Here is a 16,785-nt window from a genome sequence, read left to right as displayed (position 1 = left end):
TGCAGACAGACGCCCCCCTCCAGGGGCAGAGAGCTGGGAGGGAGCCTGTGGGGAGGGGGCCCGGCCTTCAGTGCATTTGCTGCATCCGAGGTTTACCATCAGCACGCTGTTGCTTTAAGAGAGCACCGTGATGTTTGTGCGCATGTGCTCACGGCGTGTGTATTCCGGTGTGTGTCTGCATGGAGGGTGTTAAGCACCTGCGTCAGGACAGGCGATCTCTGGGGAAGGGGGTGAAGAACAAAATTTAGGGAAACACAGTCACTCACAAGTATACCTGTAAGGTTTTACTTCCCAGCTGTCTTGAAAGTTGTGCTGGTTTGAATCAGCAGGGTGTGCGACTATATTATTATCCACTTCTTCCATATGTTTATAATAGTTGGCATGAAAATAAGTTGTAAAGAGACGGAGGGGACCCTGGGGGCCAGGCCAGAGGCTGAGCAGGCAGAGCTCTGGCATGGGGGGCGCTGGCTGGACGGGAAATGTGGGGGGGACAGTGGGGGGGGGCTCACCTTGGCCAGGATGGAACAGGTGGAGGCCAGCGGGCAGTCAGGAAGAGACCCACAGACTCGACTTCCCTACTGGACCCGCATGGCCCTGTAACCTGGCTTTTGCTCATAATCCTCACCCTGCAGCCCCCAGGCCTTCCTGGCCTCGTCCTTTAGTGGACATTCCTAAAGAGGTGACGGGTTGGAGCAGGGCTGGTGAGCCACATCCAGGTGGCAGGAGCCGGGACGCAGGACCCAGTGCTGCAGCTGCAGAGGGCCCAGCGGATGCGGCCCAGGAATGGGGGGTACCACAGGGTGGGTTATAGCAGGCTTGGCTTCCCCTTGGCCTCCAGACACGTGGTCCCTCGGAGGGAGTACGTCTGTCACCTGGAGATGCTGTATGTGACACAGCATAGCTGGACTTGGAAACGGTGGGGGGGTGGGGGGGGAGGGGAGGGCACTGGGGGCCTCGGAGGGCGCGGCCCGATCTGGACGGATTTGGGTCTCTTTCGGGGAGGAGAGGCAGGTGGGCTCTGGAGACGCCCTTCTCTAGGCCCGCAGCTGGGCTGCTTGGGGCGGCCCTCGGTCACTGGGCGGCTGTGTCCCCGCAGCGCGGAAGCAGGAGGTGATCAAGATCACGGAGCAGCTCATCGAGGCGGTCAACAGCGGGGACTTCGAAGCCTACGCGTGAGCCGGGCGTCTGGGCTGGGGGGGGGGGTGGGTTTCCCCGCGGCGAGAGGGAGGGGCGGGGCGTGGCCGGGGCCCCTCCTCACCTGGGTCTGCCCCCCAGGAAAATCTGTGACCCAGGCCTGACCTCGTTCGAGCCTGAAGCCCTGGGCAATCTGGTGGAAGGGATGGATTTCCACAGATTCTACTTCGAGAACCGTGAGCGAGGGGGTCGAGCGGTGGGCGGGGCAGATACAGGAGACGGGCGGAGACGGGCGGTGGGCGGGGCGCGGGCGGAAACAAGGCCTTGGGCGGGGCGTTGTGGTAGGGATGCGGGTGGGGCAGATACGGGAGGTGGGCGGGGCGCACAGGGCGCCGAGCCCAGCGGCACCCCCCCGTCCCCGCCCCCTGCCATAGTGCTCGCCAAGAACAGCAAGCCCATCCACACGACCATACTGAACCCGCACGTGCACGTCATCGGGGAGGACGCTGCATGCATCGCCTACATCCGCCTCACGCAGTACATCGACGGGCAGGGCCGGCCCCGCACCAGCCAGTCCGAGGAGACACGCGTGTGGCATCGCCGTGACGGCAAGTGGCAGAACGTGCACTTCCACTGCTCGGGCGCGCCCGTGGCCCCGCTGCAGTGAAGGTGGGTGTCCCTGGCGTTGGCCTTGCGGGCGAGGGGGTGGGGCATGCCCCCCTGGGGGCAGGGCTGACCACCCACTCTCACCCCCTTTCAGAGCCGCGGCCAGCGTCGCGGGACAGACTCGGTGTTTGGAGCCCGGCCGCCAAGGTGGCCTGCCTGTCGCATGTTTGTGTCTGCCTCGTTCCTCCCCTGGTGCCTGTGTCTGCAGAAAACCAAGACCGGATGTGATTTCTTTTTAACAAGACAACAACCACAGAAACAATTGATGTTGGATGAAACGGGAAAAAAAAAAAAAGGAAAAAGCTGTAAAAATCACTGGCATTTGTGGGGCTTCGGACCGACGGGCACCCCCCCACCCACGCTCCATGTGTCTGTCCGCTCCTGGCCCCTGGGGACCATGGGGCAGTGAACGTGTCCACAGGGGCCGGGCCGAGGAACGGTGTGTGTTAGGTGACGCCCCTCCCCAGGTGTCTGCATTCCCTGCCGTGCATGGCTGCTGTCAGGAGTGTCGGCCACCTGGGGCCCAGGGAACCTGAGCACGGCTGTCCCCCTCCTTTCCTCTCATGCCCCCAGCATGGATGAGCAGTGCAGAGGCCGGGCCGGCCCCCGGGCGCCCGACAAGCCATCCAAGAAGCCCCCTCAGGCCCAAGGCTCCAGTTCTGGTTCCTCCAGGGCCGAGGAGGTTTGGGGGGGGGGGAGGCACCCCTTAATGTCAGACCTCACGCCTGGCAGACTTGTGGAGAGGACACTGTTGGCTGCAGCCCTGTCGGGAGGGGAGCCCCTGGGCTGGCCTCCCTCCCATTGAGGGTCACCTCTTCCTCTGCCGACCTTCCCCCTGCTGGCACGTCCATGAGGGGCTCTGGACTTGGTCAAGAGGCAGGAAGGGGAGAGGGGTCAGAAGGCAGGTGCATGGCTCTCTGGGCTCCCAGGCCGAGACTGGTTCAGGCAGATGTTTCCAGGCAGTGTTTTTGGAGTCTGGGTCTGGAGCCGAGGGAGGGAGAGAGGGAGGGAGGGCCGCCCTGGGCCCAAGGGGCAGGGCACAGTGAACCCCCGGCCAGGCCTCTTGAGGGAGGATGCCGTGTGTGTGATGGGGACCCAGGGATGAGGAGAGCACGGGCTGGGCCTATCTTGAGGTGCCCTTCGTGCTGGTGGGCACTGAGGTGCAGCTCGGGCTCGGGCCGCGTGGTAAGGTGGCAGTACCGGGGTCCCGGGGCAGCCGGCCAGGTCAGGGGCTGTGATGGAAGAGACGCAGGACCTGGCGCCCCAACACCTACCCCCTTAATTCACATTTTCAGCAAGGGTTTTCTTTATCTTCCCCCACAAATCAAGCCAAGGGAGGGGCACAGAGTGGGGAGCGACACTCAGAATGGACACTCACCTGCCCGTCCACGGCTGTGCTCAGGACAGCTGTCCCCACCCATGGACACAGGGTAAACATCCACCGGGCTCCCTGGGCCTCAGGCAGCGGCAGTGCTCGCCGTGGACAGCGTGGGGCCCGGCCATCCTCCCCTCTGGGGGCCTCCTCCCTTCTCCCTTCACCTGTCATCTCCACGGAGCTGCCTGTCTGGGATAATTTGGGGATTTTTTCTGGGGGATAGTTCTTTTGCATGACCCCTTTCGAGCAAGCCACACCTGCTCCTCTAGCTAGGCGTCCGAGGTGTGGTGGCGTCGGCCGGCCCGCTCTGTGGAGGGCCGGCTGCCCGCAGTGCCGGCCGGCCCTTCCTCTTCTCTCTTTTGCTGAGTTTCATTGTCTTTTCTTTCTGAGCCTTGTAAGTGTAAAAAAAATCATTATTTTGTTCTGTCTCGGGAAACTGCAAATAAAAGAAAAACAGGACCAATGGCTTCACTTGCAGCTGGGGGCTTTATCCCAGGGCCCTCCTTCCCTTTCCTTGTGCCCTCCCCCGACTCCCGCTCTTCTTGGGCTCTACCCCATCATCTGTGACCCCGGCCTGTCACTCAGGAGGGACACGTCACCAGCTGCCCACCATTCCCCTGTGGTGTGAGGATGCAAAGCCACGTGGGGCCTCCCCCAGGAACGCCCGCCCTCGGCCTGTGCTGGCTGAGTAAGCATTGAGCACAAGGCAGCAGGACCACATGGCCCCAGGGCTGTCTGAATGCGTGACCACATGGCCACATGGCCTGAGGACACCTGAGCAGCGCGTGGCCACATGCGCTTGGGCTCAGGCAGGCTGGGGCTGCTGTGGTCTGTGCTCCACTGGTTCTGCTGCAGGCCTCCTGGCCCTCTGCCCTCCCAGACAGACCCCTTGCTGGAGCCCACGTGCACCCTCGAACGTGGGCAGTCCCCCCTCCACACCATGTCTCCAGGCCCTGCCAATGCCTGTCTGTACTGTATGCCTCATGCTTTTCTGGGACAGAAATGTAGGCCTCACAATTCTGGACACCAAACATTCCCCACTCGTGTGTCTTCTGGTAAGAAGGACGCCCCAGGGGGTCCCCTCTGGCTACCCCAGACCTGCCCACTAGGACAGGAGGCCCTTGACTTCAGCTCCTGGTGCTCGGCAGGTGTTCTCAGGAGGAAGGTTTGTGCCAGAGAACACACAGAGGCTCCAAGAGTGGGGCTCAGAGAATCTAGGACACGGCCCCGGAGCGAGCGGCAGTCAGTCCAGTCCCCGACTCGGTATCTAGGGCTCCACTCACCTATCAGCTGTAATCCGAGGAGGCTTTCCAGGCCAGGCCTCCCTGGGGGCACTCACACGGCCCTGCCCAGCCCTGAGGACCCTGAGCCCTGGGGTGCGGAGCAGGACCAGCAGGCTGGGCGCCCCGTATGGGGTGGGCAGGGAACTACAAAGTGAGGTCAGTGAGACAGTCTTGGGTTCATCACTTTTAAATGGTACCTGCTTTGGTCAAGGCTCCTTGGGCCTCAGGGAGACCCTGTGACCCAGCAGGTCCTGCAAGCAGAAGCTGATGCCCTCAGTCCAGCCCCAAAACCCAAGGCCACTTCTCATTTCCACAATCACAAGTGAGATGAAGGCAAGGCTCAGGGCCACCAATGAAACAAGGCTGCACAATCCTCAGACCCTCTAACCACCAGCCACTGAGGTCATTCCCTAACCTGGGACCAGACTTGAGGCTCCTGGGCCCACAAGTGCCCAGGGAGGCACCAGACGCCCCCCACGCCTGCAGAGCCCGCCTCCAGCTCCTGAGGACTTTCCACGTGTGTGGCCCTGGCTGTGGCTGCAGGGCAACCCCCCAGGCCAGTCCCCCTAATCCAGGAGTCCCGGCAGGGCTAGCCTCTGCTCCAGGCCCCCCTCCCCTGTCTCCTGCTAGACAGGTCTAGGTGAAGGGAGTTACAGCTTAGGCCTGGGGGTTAAGGACAGGAACTGCCCCAGGACCCTGCACCCGGCTTCCCGAGGAAAGTGGCCCCTGAGGCTTGAACAAAGCAGAGGACTATTGTGGAATTTCAGAAGACAAGTTTATCCAGATAAGAACCTTTCAAACAGAACAGTTAGGTAGCAGTTACTATAAAATACACTCTTTGCCAAGTGCTCTTCCCCTGCACAGGTGTGAGCCGGCCCCACCCACCCCCACCCCCTCAGCCACCTCCAAAGCTGGAGGTGTCAGACACCACGCTGTCCTTAAGGGGAAGTCAGAGCACCCTGGGCACCAGTCAGCAGGTGGGTTGGCACCTCGCTCAGGGTTGCACAGGGCAGGCTATGTTAGAGGCCGACGCAGTGCCCAGAGCCAAAAGGGCAGCTGGCAGGTACACCCATTAGGGCAGGGTCGTCAAGAAGCCATGAAGTCCCACCTTCTAGCCCAAGCAAGGGAATTCAGGGGCTGGCACTTGCTGCCAGGGCAGTGGGTGGGACCTCCTGGGTAGGGCAAGAACCAGCTCAGGGAAGGACCCCCTGGGACGGGATCTTGTTTTGACACCACCCCAGGAAGGGCTTTGTGGGGAGTGGGTCCCAAGGGTGCATCGTGAGCTGGCATCCTCTGGAAGTACTTAGGACAGGGGGAGGCAGCAGGGCCTGAGGGGGCTGGCAGGTCTCACAGCAGGGGCTTGTGCCTCTGGATGGGGCGGGCTCTCAGGCAGTGCTCCTGCGGGGGTCGGGCTGGGGAGGCGCTGGCTCAGACCACACCCATGGGGCATTGGGAGGCTCGGGATGGCCGGTACCTGGTGTTGGTGCCCAGGAACAGCAGCCACAGGAAAGGCCACTTGCTAAGGCACACAGGCCCCAGGTGGTTGCTGGGACGGTCTTGTTGCCAGCGAGGCAAAGGAACACGGGTTAAGAGACCACACATACTGCTGTGACCTGGTGGTCAGAGCCCATCTGAAGTTCAGGACAGATGACCCCCCATGCCCTGCACCCCCACAGGCATTTCCGTGCAATGTGATGGATAGGCAGTGCCCTCAGCAAAAGGTCAATTCAGCAGAAGTGCAAAGGTACCCCAGAATCCGTGAAGCCTGGTGACCGTCACCTCCCACCGTGGACCTTGGCCCAAAGCACTGGCCTACACCCTGCTCGCCCCAACCCCTCATGCCCACCCACAGTGGGTTTCCCAAGATCCGAGCCCCAGGTCTGTGCCCCCAGCCCTGCAGTCAGGCCTCCCCTCGGCTTACTACAGAGTTAAAACAATCCGGGCACAGATACAACCCAAAGGCAGACTAAGGCCCGACAAGGTTGGCTCCGACCTGCTGGGGGCCTCGCCCAGGTCAGGGGCCCACGGGTCTTCCCAGGGGTGAGAGACGAGCCCGTCAGCATCCGTGTGAGTCACTCAAGAGTTTATGGTTTCATCTGGCCCAGTAATACATCCCTGGGGGCCTCAAACCATCTTTCCAAAAATCACCAGGCATGTAAATTTGAATGTTCCCCACCCCCAGGCCGTTCTGCGACCCCTCAGTCCCTGCCAAGGGCTCCAGGGGTGCAGAGTCTTCCCGTGGTGGCTCTGCTTCTCCAGGGACTGTGGTTCTGATGCGAATGACTGGCGTTTGGCCCAGGGGCCTCTGCGCGCTGCTATCACATTACTGCACAGCATGAGTTCTGCTTCCGGGCCTTGAAAGAAACAAACAGGAGCTGGAGAGGATGGAGGTCGCCAGCAGCCCCACCAGGGCACATGCGGCGGGGGGCCCCGTGGGGCTCCAGGAATCGGACTGCTGAGCCGGCTGGAGGACCTGGGGGCACCTCAGAGAGGTGGGCCTCCGTCGGTGGGGGGGAGGGAGAGCAAGGCCGTGTGAGGCAGCCTGAGTGTCTGACTTTGGCCCAGTCTGTGTCCCCAGGTGCTATTGGACAACATGTGTGGAAGTGGTACCGAGAATGTCTTCAGAGGACCGGATAGATCCCCTTTCTTGCCCCCAGACTCCACAGGCCAGGCCCCTCCCAAGCTCACAGGAAAGCCCATGTGTAAACTCAGCCCCACCGCCGTCCAGACAGCAAAGCACCTCTGTTGCAGGGAGACAATGGAGGCAAAAGAGCCTCTTTGGGAAGACTGAGCACCGATATGCTCCGCGAGTGGCGGGACCAGGAGCTGAGCAGACCCACCCTCCTGCGGAGCCTGATGAGCCTGCCTGCCGCTGCTGCCAGGCCTCGGCCACCTCCTGTGCTCTCCCCACGTGTCACTGAACGTCCCGAAGGCTCACGCAGTATAGAGCCCGAGGGAGGGGTGCCCAGAGCCAGGGCCGGTGCTCACCGTTTTATAGAAGGCTTTAGACTGTGTCCCCAGCACTTCAGACTTGGACACCAGGTCATCTAGTTTCTCCCCCCGCTCCAGCAGAGACTCCATGGTGTTGTGCTGCAGGGTCAGAGAAGAGAACACTCTGATGTTCATAGAGCAGGTGGACGTGAGTCCCTCCTGAAGCTCAACCACGGGGAGTGCGTCTCCTTTGGGCTCCTCCCTATCATGCGTCAGCCGTGTCCCAGACTTGCGGATGGAACAGGACCTAGTGACTGTCCCACGGGGTGCCCACAGCACAGGCTGAGACAAGCATGCTCCAGAAGTCACTTACACCCGCCCTCACACACATGTATTCCCACCAGACAGACTGCGCCTCACCTTCCTGAAGGGACCTGTGTTTACGTGTGAGCACTCAGGGAGCGGCCGCACCCACAGACCTGATCTCGGGGTGAAGGAACAAGGCCCTCACAAGAGCCCCCTGCCCTGGGGCCACCAGGAAGTGGCCGGCTCGCTTCCAGCCCGGATGGCCATTGCTGGAGCGGCCACAGGGCCCCCGGAGACCTCTTCAACGGGAGCGGCAGGAACCCAGGCACACGAGCATGAAACACGCAGACCCAAGAATAAGCAACAATGTGCTTCATCTCTACGTGCAGCTGAACAGCTTAGGTTCTCACCACGGAAGTTAACCAGATGAAGACACGGAAGGGAAGAATGGCAGGACCAGAGACCTGATTTTTGTAGCCAGAATAGGGCCGGGGCTCGGTTAGAAGCCGTGGGGGAGCAGGCGGTACAGGATGCACACACCTCAAGACTGCCATGTCTTGCTTTCCTTCCCGAGCCTCAGAACCACATTACTTGAAGCGTGGTCCCAAACACTTGGGTCCTGCCCAGACCCGAGTCCAGCCCCAGGGGACACCTGTGTGCACGAAAGCTGAGCTGGTGTTGGCAGGAGTTTTATGTCTGGGCAGGGTTTTCCCCGGGTACCTTTTCTGGGCTTTGCATCCACTCAGTCAGGGATCATGAGCCGCTGGGCATTGGTGGCCTAAGCATGGCGCTGCACTGGGGTCAGGGGTATAGAGATAAGGATGAGGGAAAAGCCCCCAGTCATGACAGCTCACATGCTAGTCAAGGAGACACACGAACAAGTAGTGACCACGCGGTGGCATCCTGGAGGCCTGTGCACAGGGGCACCTGCAGGGGTGCCAGGCAGGAAAGGAAGGCCATGAGACCGTGGGGCCGTGCCAGGGAGCCTACAGGTGGCCCCACAGCTGTCCTGAGACCCACTGAGGAGCTATGAGCAGAGGGTGACATAGCGATGGTCACCGTCTGCTGGACAGACTGGTGGCAGGCAGGAAGCAAGGGACCAGGTGTGAGGCAGAGGCCATAAGACCAAACTTGAAGTGAAAACAGATGCCTCAAGAGCCGAAGACAGATCAAAGCTTAAAAAAACAAACAGACAAACAAAAAAAGTGCCGGGAGAAGCTGAAGCTAAGGTTATAAACCAGGAGGTCTCAGGCAGGATGCAAATTCCTGGTCTCCTGGCTGGGGCCTGACGACCCTACATCTGTCTTTAGTCAGCACCGGCAGCTGTCCCCACAGCCCACACCCCTTAAGGGAGGCACCCGCTGGGCTTGGAGACAAAGTACCGAAGGCACCAGCACAGGGAAGGAGAGCCACAGAACTCAGGCCATCACAACCAGTAACTGCCAGAGGGGAGCGTTGGGGGGGTGGGGGACCACACTGGTGCTCCACATGGACCCCTCACAACAGGCAGGAGGGCTAGGCCTGGCCTTGCCTAAGCCAGTCTGGCTTCGAGGCCTTGGACGCACGGGGAGAGGAGGGCAAACACCCCCTTCAGAAAAGAGCTTGGGGAGGCACCTGGGATGCTCAGTTGGTGAAGCGTCAGACGTCAGCTCAGGTCCTGATCTCACGGTTCGTGGGTTTGAGCCTCATATCAGGTTCCGTGCGAACAGCTCGGAGCCTGGATCCTGCTTCGGATGCTGTGTCTCCCTCTCTCTCTGCCCCTCCCCCACTTGTGCTCTACCTCTCTCTCTCTCCCCCTCTCAAAAATAAATATTAGGAGGAAAAAAAAAAAAAAAGAAAGGAAAGCACTTGGACTAGGACTCCCAACAAGCCTTGATGGTGTGCACGGTGGCCACCAGGCTTTCTGCCCCCAGCTTTGGGACATGCTGGCCCCCGCTCTGCTTACCAGAATGATTTTGGTCTCATCCAGCTCAGCCTGCACCTTACTCATGGGGTCAGCTTCTCGGGGGTTCTAGGGGAAGAGCCAAGAATAACATCAGGACCATTTGGAAACAAAGCTCAACCCAACTGAGCTAGAAACACTTTCCCAAGTTAAAAACCCTCAGGCTGCTTAAACACAGGACAGAGAAATGGAAGCCTGCTGCGGGGCTCAGGTTCCAGGTCTTAACGTGGGCCCCTGGATGTTTCAGAGGGATGTCGACACCAAGGCTACCTGGAGTCACCTACAGCCACGGCCATCAGGGCTGCCGGCCTTCCTGTGCCACACGGCCTCTCCTTGGGGCGATTAGACACCCTACCTGGTATCGACTGAGGTGGCCATCTAGGGCCGTGTAGTGAATTGTAGCAGGGGATCCGACTGGCCACTCTATCCTGTCCACCTGCTTGGAGAATTCATCTAGTACCTGCAAGACAGAAGAGTGCATCAGCACCGCCACAGCTACAGGGCTTCAATGGACAGCCTCACCCAAGAGAGGCTGGCAGGCCTGGGAGGAAGGAAGAGGAGGACAGCTAGTGGCCAGGGGCACATTGAAGCTCGAATTTTAAGTATTCTGGTAATTAAATACGAACTGTACCTAGCCTGAGATGAACTTCATCTGGAGAATGATAAAAGCATCTGAATTTTAAACTAAAGATTTCTGCTTTGACGCGGCCATAAAATTCTAGAAGAAAAGGTACTGGCCCTCTCATTTTCCAAAACAGTTCTTCAAAAGGGAACTGGATCCTTCCGATTTAAGTGACCACCAGATTTCACAGGCTTGTAAGTGCACTGTACTGTGGGAGGCTAGGGGCCAGAGCCCGTAAACAGGGGTTTACAGTAAGTGTTGCTTAAAGGACTGATGGACACACAGGTGCTGGACCCATGTGGGGAAGGAGTGCCCATCACTGCAGCACGGGCAGAAGCACGGAGGTGGGAGAGCCCACTGTGTGCAGGGACAGCCTGACGGAGGGGAGGCAGCCACAGAGCAGGGCACAGAGTCCAGTGTGGCTCAGAGGAGCCATGATCACCATTGCTGAGGGCAGAGGCAGGAAGAGAGTGGCCAGAGGACTGGCAGGGGCAAGAACACAGCCAGAGCTGGCCCTAGAGCCCATCCCAGGAGTAGGCTGTGATGCTGAGGCAGATAGGGTGAGTCAAGGTGGCACTTGGGGACATGAGCCCAGACACAGGAGGGATGACAGGCAGAAATCAGTGCCAGGGAAAGAACTGGGAAGGGATGCCAGACTGTCTCTTGGTTTAGGGCCAAGAAAAAACGGCTGAAAATGGGTTGATTTGGGACACACTACTTCATTCCCTGTAACTCGGGCACTGACCCCACTTGTCGATCCGAGCCCAGTCCAGCCACACTGCAAACTCACCTTCTCCAGCAAGGTAAAGGCCACCCGGGACGGATATTCACTGTCAGCAATGACCACCCCTGCAAGGCTGTCGTTTCGCACGTAGACGTGGCACAAATATTCTGAGGAGAAGTCAGACACGCATGTGGTGACTTGAGGCCCTTAGATGTTTTCAGCCCTGATCATCAAAGCATCACAATGCTGAGCCGTTACCTTCTGGATCAATGAAGCTTGCACGAACAGTGCATAACGGAGCTCTGCCACCAGCATGACCCAATGTCTGCTTTAGGACGAGCCAAGGCCCAAGGGCCCAGTGTGCAAAGCCAGGGGAGCAGAAAACATCCCAGGCAACACGGTCCCAGGTGTGTTTCTAAGTTCCATCCTGAGCTCTAGATCAGGCCTGCCTGCAACTCAGGGAATGCATGTCTCAGGCTCCATTCTGTTTCCAAGCTGAAGAGACCCCGGAAGAGACAAATACCATCCAATTTCTTAAAAAAATCCCAATGCGCTTGCCTGGGGTGCTCAGTCAATTGAGTGTCAGACTTCGGCTCAGGTCATGATCTCACAGCTTGTGGGTTTGAGCCCCATGTCCAGCTGTGTGCTGACAGCTTAGAGCCTGGAGACTGCTTCAGATTCTGTGTCTCCCTCTGCCTATCCCCTGCTCTCCCTCTTGCTCTTAAAATAAATAAACTTTAAAAAAAAAAAAAAAAAAAAGAGAGGCACCTGGGTGGCTCAGTCGGTTAAGCATGTGACTTCAGTTCAGGTCATAATCTCGCGGTTTGTGGGTTCAATCCCCCTGTTGGGCTCTGTGCTGACAGCTCAGAGCCTGGAGCCTGCTTCAGACCCTGTGTCTCCCTCTCTCTCTGCCCCTCCCACACTCGTGCACGCACTCTCTTGCTCTCTCTCAAAAATAAATATAAAAAAAATTTAAACATTCCTATAAAAGTGTCCCCGAATCAGGATATCACCTCTCGGGGCCTCAGGTTCCTCGTTACGGGAATCCTGGCCTGTTGTGTTCTGTGCTGGACTGGAGGGCGTAAGGGAGGGAGAGGAGAGGGGAGGACAGTGGAGGGAAGGTCCATCTACAAAAACATGAGTCCCTGCTGCCTATGGATTCCTGTGCCAAAGCCATCAAGTTATCCAAAGGTACAGTCTGTACAAGAGCTTCTGCAAAACATTCATTAACTAGGATATGAATTTTTGTCATTTTACAAAGGATTCAAAGACGATGCAGCTAACCACACCCGCAGTAAAAGGGATGTGAGGGCAACAGCTGACAAATAAGAAGCTTCTTGTCCTTAAGACGCTCAAGCACCAGACCCTGGCACAAACAAACAAAAACAACGAAAGGGGAGAAGGAGAGATCGTGAGCTCCGCAATCAAGAAAGGGCAGAGATAAAGGAGAGCGGGGTGGGGGACAGGACCATCACCGACACTCTCCAAGCTTTGTCTGCACTCCCATATAAGAAAGGTTCAAACGCGAACTGAAATGCATGCATCCGCAGAACTGGAGACACTGGACCAGTGCAGATGGAACATCTCTAAGAAACCTGGGAAGGCAGACATGGCCTGAGGAAACCAGACTATTTCCATGTTCATGATCCAATTTCACTCCTGCGTCGTGAAGGGTACCAGGATCTTATGCAGAACAGACGCACCACCAGGATGGTGACTGGGCCTCCAGGTCACAAGACCAGGGCAGCACCGTGCGACGGGCGTCTCCGCCCAGTGAGGTTCACGTGATGTGTCTATACGACACGTCTGTCTTTCCTTATCGGTCTGTACAACATATGCCTCTACGATAAAAGCCTGAAGACTCTCATGGGAAACCTGAATTGTGAACAAGTAAAAATACTGGCCGAGAGAAAAACAGGATGAGTTTTCGGATTCCTGGTCCAAAACCTAAGGAGCACAGGACACGGTATTACCTCAACAGGGCTGGTTGCAAATCCTTTTTTGAGATGTGTCCAGCTCTGGAGGGAAAGAGAAGGATTCAGGAAGGCTGCGTACAGCTCCAAGAGTCAGACCCTCACCTGAAGCAGGTGTGAGCTACAGGGGCACACTGACTTGGGAGGCTCAGATGGCAGCAGTGGGCTCAGCATCGTGTGCAAGCAGAAGGAAGAGGAGGGAAGAGGGGCAGGCCGGCAGTGTGCAGAGAGCCATGGGCTGCCTGAGGCGTGATGGGGTGCACACCAGGGAGGGGGCAGTCCTCTTACCTTGTTCTTTGACTGAAGCTCTGCTGCCCTTGGCCGAGCGCTCCACGATCAGCTGACTCGTGAAGGTCATGAACTCCTGAACACTAAGAAACATAACACAGATTACCTACTCCTGTCACCTTGTCACCGGCACAACAGAAGGTGACCTCCGAGCTTGGACACTAAGGAGCTAGTGTTTCTTGACTTCACTCGTTGCCTTCCGGGCCTCGGCTACAAGTGATAAACGTGGTTTTGTTACTAATTGCCCCGACCGTTCACACCACACCTGCTGCTCCTAGCGCGCCAGACAACCCACTTCCAGACCTCTGGGGCACCTACTGCAGGCTTCCAGGATGCTGACGCTGTGGTCAGCAGAGGCCCTCGGACACAGGGAGAAGCAGGAGGCAGCAGACACGCAACCAGGTGGGCTGCCGCACACGCCAGACACTGAGGCAGGATGCACACACACCGTGGATGTGGCCGAGGGCACAGAACCCGGCCTAGGGTGCGCTGGCTCATCCGAGGTATGTCATCCAGGCTACTGGGAGACAACGGCTTGGCCGAGACCAGGAAATGATTTGTACCAGGGCCGTCGGACAGAGAGATGTGGCCGGAATGGAAGAATCACAGGTGACAACAGTGCAGCCAGAGGGACAGGGGCCAACAGGAAGCCTGTGACTGGGACTGCCATGCAGGGGGCCATGTGGCGTGAGGATCTCTGACCCTGCGGTGGACGTCCTCGGCTGGGACCCCAGCTCCACCATGTGCGAGATGTGTGACCTCCAAGCAAGTTACCTGCGGCACTGTGCCTCAACTAGGAAATCCAGATTCGCTAGGATGGTCACACGAGTGCACAGCACCATGCCTGGCGCACAGCAGCACTTGCTCCATCACCCTGAGAGAGTGATAGGATGGAAACAATCCCACAGAAAAGACGTCTCCAAACAAGGAAGTCCTTGCAATAAAACCAACCAGAGACAGAGCTCATAGCAGGACTGTCACCAGACAGAGGAGAAGTTACACTCTCGCAAAAGTCTGCACACAGAGGCAGAAAAACAGGGGAACCATCTGAAGGTTTCACAACCTGGGGTCTGGTCATCGTGAGGCAGGAAGGATGGGAAAAAGCTAGATCATCCACTGCCTTAAGAGGATGTGCCTAGAGTGCCGCAGCTGTGCTCGCCACCAGAAACCGGTCCGGGAGCCCTCACCAGTGAGGTCACAGTCCCACACTGAAATCTCTGAGTACCCTCCGTAGACAAGGGCCGGGAGAAAGAAAAGGAACCACTTGGCGAAGCCGGCACCGAACATCACAGACAAGCAGAGAATGGAGACCACGGTAAAGGAAACCGAGTATCAAGAAGGTGCTTCACTAAGGACCCAAAACAAGCCGAACATTTTACAAAACAACAACAGAAACGGTTTTAGATTCTGCCAGCAAAGCCCTCTCATCAGGAACAGGAACTGTTGAATTCTGAGTCCAGACAACAGCGTCCACTAGCCCCGGGGACCGTGTGGCCACAGACATGGACCCTGGAGGGTCCTTCCCCTTCTGTGCCTGAGTCACCCAGCCCGCCCACGATGGGCGCAAGTGTCTGCTGTGTCTTCAACACAGTTTCCTGCTACTAAAGCGTCCAGAAACAGGAAAAGCCTATAGGCCTACACATCCCACGCTTCCTTCCAAATCCTCAGCGCAGACCCTTTGGCCCCATCAGGGCTCCACTGGAAGCAGCACACAGTGAGTCCTGGCTGGTTTCTCGTGGCCTCAGTGACTCCGTTGGCAAAACGGAGTACGCAGATTATACCAATAACCTTCCCACGGAATCGCTGGGAAAGCCCATCAGATAGCCTAAGCGGCTCCCAAGGTGTGGCGCCCAAGCTGCCTAGGTTGGAATACAGACCTCTGGGCCCCAACCCTCTAGTTCGGGACGTCTGGGTGTGAACCTGGGAATCTGCACTTTTTCCAAGGCCCCTGATAATTTTATAACGACAAGAATACGTAAAACAGCGAGTACGGGAATAATGTTCTAGAATAGCATAAGTCTTTAATCCAGCGAAACGAAGATGATTCCTCGAACCACAGTCCCCAGACCGAGGAAGAGGCCATTGTCGCGCTCCTCGCAAGGAGGCCGGGGCCCGCCGCCCACCCCCGCCCTCCGGGCCTCCCCCCCCCCCCGCCGTCCTCCCCCACCCCTCTCCCCGTCCCCCAGGCCTCCCCCCCCCCACCCCGCCCCCTTGGCCTCCCCGCCCGGGCCGCTCACCTGGACCTCTGGAAGAAGCTGAAGGAGGACACGTCGTACGCGGCTTTGAGCAGCACCGCCTTGGGCTCGCCTTTGTACAGGACGCTGAGGCTGTACAGCTTCATGGCGCCGCGCCCTCGGACGGCCCGCCCGGCCGCGGGACCGGTTCGCACCGAGCAGCGCGGCCGCCGCCCCCGACGACCGCCGCCGGCTGCTGACGGGTCCGACGCCGGCTTCCCCGCCTGGCGCAGGGTTCGCTTCCGCTTCCGGTCGGGTGCCGCCGCCCCAGTCCCGGCGGAGGGATTTCGTGCCCCGGATCCAGATAAGCACGGACGGAAACACGAAGGCTGAAGGATGAGGGTGCAGGCAGGCGGTGCGGGCCAGGCGCAAGCGCAGAACTTCTGCCCCGCCCCCTCCGGCCTGTGTAGGGCCACCCTCTCCCTGTGGGGGTGTCCTGCCCTCTCCCTGTGGGCGTGCCCTGTCCCCTCCCGGGCCGCCCTGTCCCTCGTGGGCCTCCCCTTCTCTCATGAAGTGTCGTGCCCCCTCCAGCTTGTCCTTTCAGTCCTGGGTGTCCTGAGTCCTCCCATACACAGGTCCTCTCTCCCTCCCTCCCAGACTGTGCTGAGCCTTCCTGGGCAGCTCCTGGGAACGGCACCCGCAGCCAGTGCTCTGTGGACCCTAGAAAGGACTGTGATTTACGGGAGGACTGCCTTCCTGTCAGTGTGTAAATCCAACCTCCTTTCGAGTGAAGGGCAGGAAACTTTTCTTCTCGAGGCTCCTGCAGGGATGTGAAGGCACGCCTCTCATTTCAGAGGATTGGTTCTGAACACGTCCTTGCCACGTTTTCCTCCTGCCCCTGGTCACACAGGACCCGTCACCACAAACCTGCAGGGCTACGTGCTCCTCGGGCCTGCCCACTCTCTGTCTGGGCACTGATATAGGCCGCAGACCGTTGACAGAAAGGAAACGTCAAAACAGCAGAAAATCCGCCCCACACTTAGGGAGCAGTGTGGTGCAGTGACTTAGAAGACCTCGTTTTGCTTGAGTTGTCGACATAACGCTTTGTGGATGGGTGGGGATGGGTGAGGCGCGGTTCCACGAGGGTGCCACATCGGCCAGTTTTCTTGTTTATTAAATGGTATTTTGTAATCAGCATCTTGCAGGCCACCTAAAAGGCCCTTGGTCTTTGGAAGCTGATGGCAAACTTACATCATCGCTACGCTACAAGCAGCTGGGTCTGAGATGATGGGACAGAGACGGCACTTGTGACAAAGCGACAGCATCACTCTACACATGCTTAGCAGTATTCATATTGTGGTTGGATG

The 16,785-nt window shown here is 58.5% G+C and overlaps 2 protein-coding genes across 12 annotated transcripts in view; one reads left to right on the top strand and one right to left on the bottom strand.

Annotated features, from left to right (window-relative positions):
- Positions 1 to 3,092, top strand: part of CAMK2B (calcium/calmodulin dependent protein kinase II beta) — an 80,993-nt gene extending 77,901 nt beyond the window's left edge. For all 11 annotated transcript variants that reach the window (XM_043588354.1, XM_043588351.1, XM_043588348.1 and 8 more), the window contains 4 exons: positions 1,097 to 1,172; positions 1,276 to 1,370; positions 1,569 to 1,803; positions 1,895 to 3,092. In XM_043588354.1, coding sequence (XP_043444289.1) covers positions 1,097 to 1,172; positions 1,276 to 1,370; positions 1,569 to 1,801 — 404 coding nt within the window. In that variant the 3' untranslated portion in view covers positions 1,802 to 1,803; positions 1,895 to 3,092. The remainder of the gene's footprint in view (positions 1 to 1,096; positions 1,173 to 1,275; positions 1,371 to 1,568; positions 1,804 to 1,894) is intronic.
- Positions 3,093 to 6,524: 3,432 nt separating this feature from the next.
- On the bottom strand, positions 6,525 to 15,830 carry YKT6 (YKT6 v-SNARE homolog). Its single transcript, XM_043588345.1, has 7 exons — positions 15,482 to 15,830; positions 13,245 to 13,327; positions 11,050 to 11,150; positions 9,993 to 10,097; positions 9,641 to 9,706; positions 7,447 to 7,548; positions 6,525 to 6,812 (listed from the first exon to the last, which is right to left on the bottom strand). The coding sequence occupies exons 1-7, from the start codon at positions 15,583 to 15,585 to the stop codon at positions 6,777 to 6,779; spliced, it is 597 nt and encodes a 198-aa protein (XP_043444280.1). The 5' UTR covers positions 15,586 to 15,830; the 3' UTR covers positions 6,525 to 6,776.
- Between the last annotated feature and the right edge of the window lie 955 nt (positions 15,831 to 16,785).

This window comes from Prionailurus bengalensis, chromosome A2 (assembly GCF_016509475.1).
Source record: "Prionailurus bengalensis isolate Pbe53 chromosome A2, Fcat_Pben_1.1_paternal_pri, whole genome shotgun sequence".
Taxonomy (NCBI): Eukaryota; Metazoa; Chordata; class Mammalia; order Carnivora; family Felidae; genus Prionailurus; species Prionailurus bengalensis.
The sequence above is the reverse complement of the archived record's forward strand: the minus strand, read 5'-3'. Positions and strand labels throughout refer to the sequence as shown.